The 8270-nt window shown below is 31.5% G+C and overlaps 1 protein-coding gene across 1 annotated transcript; it reads left to right on the top strand.

Annotated features, from left to right (window-relative positions):
- Window positions 1–6039: 6039 nt before the first annotated feature.
- Window positions 6040–7961, top strand: LOC112514179 (dCTP pyrophosphatase 1-like). Its single transcript, XM_025120510.1, has 2 exons — window positions 6040–6174; window positions 7543–7961. The coding sequence occupies exons 1-2, from the start codon at window positions 6040–6042 to the stop codon at window positions 7762–7764; spliced, it is 357 nt and encodes a 118-aa protein (XP_024976278.1). The 3' UTR covers window positions 7765–7961.
- The last annotated feature ends 309 nt before the right edge of the window (window positions 7962–8270 follow it).

Here is an 8270-nt window from a genome sequence, read left to right as displayed (position 1 = left end):
ATTTATTTAATGATGGTTTAAAGTTTTAGTTATGTATTAGAATGATTGATTGTAATAACAATTGTCAGGATGACAATATGAACAAAAAAATATGAAGGTCAATAAATTAATCATTATATTTATAATCTATAATCTTAATAAAAGAAAATGATATATGCATGAGCTGACATTGTAATATTTAATATTAGTTTGATTTTTTTTTTCTAAAAAAAGTATCGTCACCACGCAACGCACGGTGTACAAAACTAGTTAATGTAAGAACACAACGGTTATAGTTTCGTTTATGTAAAGGATATTTGAATTTGAATGTTTCAATGAAATAATAAATGTTTTCAATAGTCAAAATGGAACTTATTAATACGAACTAACGGGATTGTGGGTAAGAGTGTTTATGGGTTGGGTTGATCATATTAAAGGCATTTGAACAACTTAATTTAATATTTACGGTTTGAAAAATCTCAACCAATATTTATGGTTGAAAAATCGCAACCTAATCCAACCCAACCCAAATCGTACGGGTTGATTGGATTAATACTTTAATACATCAAAAAAAATTAACCTTGGATATATTCATTTCTCTAGTGTTCACATAATTTTTTTTCATCATCAACCATTTGATACAACTTATCCATACTTTTTAAATCTTAATCATATGACATTCAATTAATTTTTTCAATTTATATATATATATATATATATATATATATATATATGGGATTAAACTTTTGAGAACTCTACAAATTGTGAGAATCCTGGTATCCAATATAAGGCACCCATTATAATTAAATTGGTTTATAGTTTAATTAATGATAGAGGGGTGATTTGGTAATTTTATAAAAAGAAATTGATAATACGTTTAATATAATTCTTTTTCTCTCTCCTCCTTATTTTATAAGAAGGAAATTATCCAAAATAACCATTGTATACATAATACACTAACAAAATGACCACTTTTCAGACATTTCTCACAAAATGACTATAAAAATTGCCCCTGCTTGGCGATTTATTTTAATAGGGACGATTTCATGATTTGAGGTATGGATGGTCCCATATGTATACCATTTGGGGTCAAAAATCTGATTTTTGACACTTTCATCAAAATTGCGCCCAATTTTGACTTTTATTTTGTTTTGTAGTGGAGATATTATATGACACAACTTTTTGGTTGATTTGACAACTCAATGACAACGTGACTAGACAGAGGGTTGATTTACATTGGTATTTTGTCTTTGTAGGACCAAATGTAGTATATATAACTGTAGTAATCCAAACATGAAAATATAATAATCCAAACACTCATACTTTCACGACCCTTAACATTTAAACACAATATACCATCACAATCCTTAACACAAATATGAAATCACGTCAAAGTGATAATGGTTCAGTGTATGTTCAAAGTGGCGAGTTTGTTCCGGACGATAAATGGTGCTATGAAGTATATGCCGTTAGGAGCGCCCGAACGTATACTAAATTTGCCTTCGCCACCAACACATTCTAGTTTTTGAACATTTCGCAAGGACAAGTATCGTAGATAGTCAAATGTCACGACCGAAAGTCTAGCTCCCAATGAATCTATGGTACGTTTATAGGGATGAATACCAGCAAAAACAAGTTGCAAATCAAAATCGATAAATACAATATTTTCTATATATAACAATAAATTTTTCCGAGATTCTACCGACCCGATCGACGTCATGCTATGATGTAAATGACTCTTTCGTACCATTGTCGTAAACTTTTTGCTAGCTGGGGTTAATATTCGGGTTCTCTTGATTTGGTATCCAATATGACCGCATGATGGTTCAATGATCAGTCGGTAGTTTCTTCTGGATCAAATATGTGTTTCATGCATCAAGATGTTATAAATAAAAAATAATAGATTAATTTTGTTTTCATGGAGAATTATCTGAAAATGAATGTTATTAGAAGTGGTTTCAAATCCAAGGCCACCTTCAACTTGGAAACAGTTTTCAGTTCCGAAGCCTGGTCTATCTCCTAGATCCAAAAATTGTCTCTTTAATTAAAAAATGCATTTTGTGGGGAGGGTGAGCCTGGACTAATCCGGCAAATTGTGATTGTAAGAAATCAGTTGTGATAAATTCAGTGACTACAATTGTTTTGTACACCTGGAAATCGAACCGTGGACAGATGAGATTTTCTATCACATCCACAAGACCTTAACCACTATGCCACAACTCTTGTGATTATCTTACATTATCGGGTAAGATTCTAGTTGTCAAAATAGCATAGCATAAACATCTCTTATCCAGTAAGATTATCAGTCAGCAATTTGACACAGTAAAAATTATTTGTGAAGACCGACCTCTCCTAATAATTAATTTGACCTTTATGTTCAAATGTAACTCATATATTAAATACATGGGTAATTAGGTAATTTGACCTTTATGTAACCCCCTAATAATTAATTGGGAGTTACAAATCTTAAAAATCTCACTAATTGATCATGATGTAATTCTGAATTTTATCTTCATACGTGTTCATGATCGTAATTTTCAAGTGATGTTCTACATATAATGATATTGTTTTTGTAAGTGTAAAAGATTTCTGTATCGTCCGACTAATATGGATAATCCTATTGTAAAAGATATTGACAACAATAGAAATGACAAAGTTAAAATCGTCTACGACTACGGTCAGAATTCGAATTCCGATAATGAAGAAGATGATCAAATCATTCCTATTGGTAAGTGATTAGTATGACATTTGAATTCGTTTAAATGAATACATATCAAAGGCAATAGATGTTCATATCGATACATATGCACAAGCACATCACATGAATATGAAACATGTATGAACACAATATGGTTCAAATACTAACCAAGATTTTTGTGTTAACTTTGTTAACCAATCTTGATCATTGATTCTTACAATAAAGGGTTATGATTAATCATGATTAAAAATTAAATTTTTAAATTTACAATTTCAAAGAACATATGTGAACAAAGGGGAAAAGGGTATTTAGGTAATTTTTTTTATGTAACTCCCATATCATTAACTGGGAGTTACAAAATCAAAAAATCTCATTATTTTTATTAATTTATTTTTGTTAATATACGAACCATAAGAACACACACACACACATGAATCATTGTGTCAAATACGAACAAAAATTGACATACATATGAACTTAGATTGTATAACATTTATGAACACAATATGAATATAATAAGAATAGTTGTTACACGAAAGTAAATAAATAAAAAACAGGTATGAACACAATCTGAACAGTTTGTGAACAATAGTTCCTTCATTATGAACACATTCAGAAGGAAGCCAATGTTGAGATATGCAGATAGTGTACATATGAACACAATATGAACAGTTTGTGAATAATAGTTCCTTCATTATGAACACATTCAGGAGCAAACCAATGTTGAGATATGCAGATAGTGTACATATGAACACAATATGAACAGTTTGTGAATAATAGTTCCTTCATTATGAACACATTCAGGAGCAAGCCAATGTTGAGATATACAGCTAGTGTACATATGAACACAATACGAACAGTTTGTGAATAATAGTTCCTTCATTATGAACACATTCAGGAGCAAGCCAATGTTGAGATATGCAGCTAGTATATATATGAACACTTGTGAACAATTCTTTAACAATTACATATGAATTCGAATTCCGATTGTAGCCGTAGACGATTTTAACCTTTTCATTATCATTGTTGTTGATCTGTTTTCCAATAGGTTTATCCATATTCGTCGGACGATATCGAAATCTTTAAAATCGGAAATTCTTTAACAATTATAAAATCAATATCATTATGGATAGAATAAATCAAAATTACAAAACATGAACACGTATAAAAAAATATCAATATTACATAATTATCAATTATTGAGATTTTTATATTTGTAACTCCCAATTAATGATTTGGGAGTTACATAAATGATAAATTACTTAATTACCCTTGTTATTAATATATGAGTTATATATGAACCTAAAGAAAAGATGGAATATGATTGGTTGAGCTTGGTTAACAAAGTTAACACAAAAATCTTGGTTAGTATTTGAACTAACCCATATATATATATATATATATATATATATATATATATATATATATATATATAACAAAAGTGGTTAAAAAGAGTTGAGTAATCCTAAGTTTTGATTGGTTGGGAGGGGGGTCCAAGTCTAGAAGGAAGGGATATAAAGAGACCAAAAAAGCAGAGGTTAGAAGATCACAAACAAAAGCAAAATAAACATGTGGTCACAATCAGACAAAAGCCATTGATGCAGTTTCCATTTACCTTACCAACCTATCATCACCCAACAAATATCAAATATACCTTTCTTCTATACTTGTCCATCATAGATTTCCACTGTTTAGGATTAGCAACATCCACCAAATATATTTGGATTCCGGTAAGAATGAAAGTTATAGTGAGAAAGGTAAGAAAAGATCTCAACTCTAAGGAAAAGCGCCAAGATATACCGGATCAATTCCCGTGAGAAGCGCAATTCATGGGGTGGAGGTGAGATTAAAAAGTGATAAAGGGTCCAAAACCCTTCTAACGTTTCTCAACTTAACTCGTATTCCCACACGGTTCTTCTAGTGCAGAACCATCCATGAGATTTGTGTGTCGAGGTGCTGGAATCGGGACAAACAAATTTCCCATCGATTTAAGGTATTCGAGTTTCCTGCCTTTTAATGGTCTATAACATGTCTATAGATGATTGTACTATGTATGTAATATGTCCAATAATTATGCCTGTAAGCAAGAAAGGGAGGGAGACAAGTAGATCATGTGTTTTGGGATAGTGCCTCAAAGTAGGTGGATGGATGGACATAAAGAAGCCAAGAGCTTTTTTGTAATAGGAAAACTGTGCTCAACTGTAGAACAAGAATATTTGGAACCCTGTTAGATTACTCTCCAAAAGAGCTTTTGAGGAAAAAAGGAAGGTTCCAACTTCCAACACATATTGAAGAGAAATTGTCAAAGTCTTCAAGTGATGCTAAATGAGCACAAGATTATCCCACCTAGAGTGGTAGACGGTATCTTTGCTTTGATACCATGTAAGAATACGTGGAACCCAATTAGATTACTCTTCAAAAGAGACTTTGACGAGAGAAGAAAGGTTCCAGGATATATTGGAAGAAAAAATAGCCAAAATCTAGCCGATGTGGGACTCCAACACAAACACAAAGAAAAATAAGTTGTTATATTAGCATGTATACCTTGTACACTCGTATGGGATACATGAAACAGGCTCGTCCCTTAGCATGTTAAATGTGAGATTTTAAATAGGGCCTCGGAAATTTTGTGGCCCAAATTTACATGTGTTTAGGGTCTTTTTATCGACCTATGTAAAACTATAGCCAAAATTATTTATGTTCAAACCATTTTACTTATTTGGTTTTAGGTTCAAATCAATATTGGTTTAGGTTTAGTTTCAGATTGTTAATCGTTTTAGGTTTAACCCATTTTTATTCTTAATATATATCATCTGTCATCTCATTTATGCAATGTAATCAAAAGTTTTGGACGTAGCAATACCTCCAAAAAGATTGGAACGTCCGTGTCATGTTGAAACAATAAGACCCTAATCCATGTGAGATTTTAGTAGGTTCATTTTATTGATTACAATGCACACCAGTGATAGATTGAGAATATAACCATAGACTCATAGCCATGGGCAAATCTAAATGATCTACTTTGACATGTTTTTAAAGTATATAATATTTATATACGGCAAAACTCACACACACTTCTCACTTTTGGTAACGCTCGAACCCTTGACCTCTAAGATCGTTGGGATCTATCAGTAACCTAGATGCCACCGGACCCTTTGGCTAGAGCCAACATGTTCTCGGTTCAGGATTAGTGCAGGTGGCGTGAGTTAGTGATATCTAGTCACTCTCTCTCTCTCTCTCTCTATATTATATAGATATATATATATATATATATATATCATGAACACATGTTGAGTTTTCCTATAAATAGAAGTGCAGAAGTTACCTAATACACACAGGATTCTTTTGGAGTTTGATTGAAGATGGAGAATTCACAAAAGTCATGCAGAAAGTTCAAAGATGTTTCACTGGAAGAACTGAGAGAAAAGGTGGCAGAGTTTGCTAAAGTAAGGAACTGGGACCAATACCACAGCCCCAGAAATCTCCTCTTAGCTTTGGTAAGTTGCATCTTTTCATATACTTCGTTTTAAGAGTTTTTGTCAAATGCTTACCGGGTACGTGTTTAGTAACTATATTATAAAATTTGATTGGTTTGTTGTATAAATGTCGGCAATCATTTTAGTCGACACTTTCTTGAATTATGCTTATTCCTGGTCACACTTAGGACGATTCGTTAGTCGTTACAACAATTGGACATACCTATCAACTATGAAAAGGTGACACACCTTGTATTAATCAAATTTGATTGGTTTCGTGTATCATGTAAGTAAACCATATTCAGTCAAATTTTCATGGACTTTTGTATGAATATCTCTGAGCGGGTCGAAAAACTCGCACCCGAGGAGATGAAAGTTTTATTAAATTCTAACGATTAGGATGTTGTTCGAACTTATAATACTTGGATACTTTTAAATGAATTTTAACTTTTAACCACTTATTAAAGGAGTAACTTTAGCAACCCCTCAAAATAAGTGTCTAGTTTCAAAAGTAAAATAACTATTTCTCAGTTCTACCCTCTATTATTCAGGTAAAATTATCATTGAATCTATACTATATTACAAAACATTTGATAAAAAAATCTTAAAAACTATTTTTTATACATGAAATATTGTTTATTGATGCATATTACTTAAAATTCAAAATTACAAGTAAATCGTGCGTAAGTACAACTTATTAAAGCTCCATGTTTGAATTCGTGTAACTAACTGCGTATAAACATAATCAAATAAAGGATAAACATTTAATTTTAAAATATAATTGGGATAATATTGAGTTCTAACAAAATAATTAATTATTATCTTTATAAATAAATTATATTGTTAAACCAAATATAAATGAATTTGTTTTTAAATTTCAATTAAATTATAATAAAAATTTGAATCAAAGAAATTACATAAAAACGAGAACTTATAAATAGTTAATTTACTACTAATATCACTTAATTTTTTTTTCAAAATTTTATGATATTTTCAAATTTATATTTCATTAAAAAATAAAATTTTCTTTTTCTCTGAACCAGATAGCATCATAATATTAATAGACCCAAAATATAAAACGAAACGATGTATCTCGCTGCATTGCGCGAGTATCCTTCTAGTTAATTAAAAAGTAAATGTAATTTAGAGTAAAGTTCAATTTTGGTCCTTAATTTTTGTAGTTTTTAATGGATATCGTTCCTAAACTTCAAAAACTCGGACATGATCAATTCTTAACGGCTTTGGTCCCTATGTTTGTCAATTCTTAACGGTTTTGGTCCCTATGTTTGTCAATTCTTAACGGTTTTGGTCCCTATGTTTATCAATTCTTAACGGTTTTGGTCCATTCGTGAAACGAAGATAGTAATATCTAATGGATGTGTATGGCAGGTAGGGGAAGTGGGAGAGTTGTCAGAAATATTCCAATGGAAAGGAGAAGTGGAAAGAGGGTTACCAAATTGGAGCATTGATGACAAAAAGCATTTGGAAGAAGAAATCTCTGATGTTTTGTTGTATTTGGTTCAGCTTGCTGATGTTTGTGGCCTTGATCTTGGCCAAGCTGCTCTCTCCAAGATTGTCAAGAATTCCCAAAAATACCCTCTTATCAAATAGTTTCGGTTTTTCTGATCTTTTTTATTTTGTGGGTCCCATCTAAACGTACAAACGTGATTAACCAAGTGTTTGTTCATCCCGTTCTGGACGGGACCTACAAAATAGGAAATTGGGAAACGGGTAGAGAAGAATAATATCTGATCTGTTTCGTTGTTGTTTTTGTGTCCGAGTGTTGTGTTTTGGACGATCATCGACTTCTTTTTTTTTATTTCAAGATTTCTTGTTTCTCGTCATGTGAAATGTGCTGTTTTGGCCCTTTTCGTCTTTCGTTTTCATGAATTGTCAGTCCTTTGTTTTAAGAAATGTTCTAAGGGTCTGTTTAGTTTGACGGAATATTTGTGAGGGTTTTAGATTTCCTGGAAGGATTTTGTATCGTTACTATGTTTGATTTGTACGGTTTGAAATGGAATCTAGTTTTTTCTTTAAAGATTTGTTTGTTTATAAATAATTTGTGTTTGGGGGCCATAGAAACAATCATATATTTGGTTTGTTGGATTGTCTGGATT

This window comes from Cynara cardunculus (assembly GCF_001531365.2).
Source record: "Cynara cardunculus var. scolymus isolate 2C chromosome LG 6, CcrdV1, whole genome shotgun sequence".
NCBI lineage: Eukaryota > Viridiplantae > Streptophyta > Magnoliopsida > Asterales > Asteraceae > Cynara > Cynara cardunculus.
The sequence above is the reverse complement of the archived record's forward strand: the minus strand, read 5'-3'. Positions and strand labels throughout refer to the sequence as shown.

Bases quoted from the DNA above. Each gene is read 5' to 3' on its own strand.
- LOC112514179 (XM_025120510.1), top strand. From the start codon at position 6,040: ATGGAGAATTCACAAAAGTCATGCAGAAAGTTCAAAGATGTTTCACTG. The intron at 6,175-7,542 runs GTAAGTTGCATC...TGTGTATGGCAG, and splicing joins GAAATCTCCTCTTAGCTTTG to GTAGGGGAAGTGGGAGAGTT.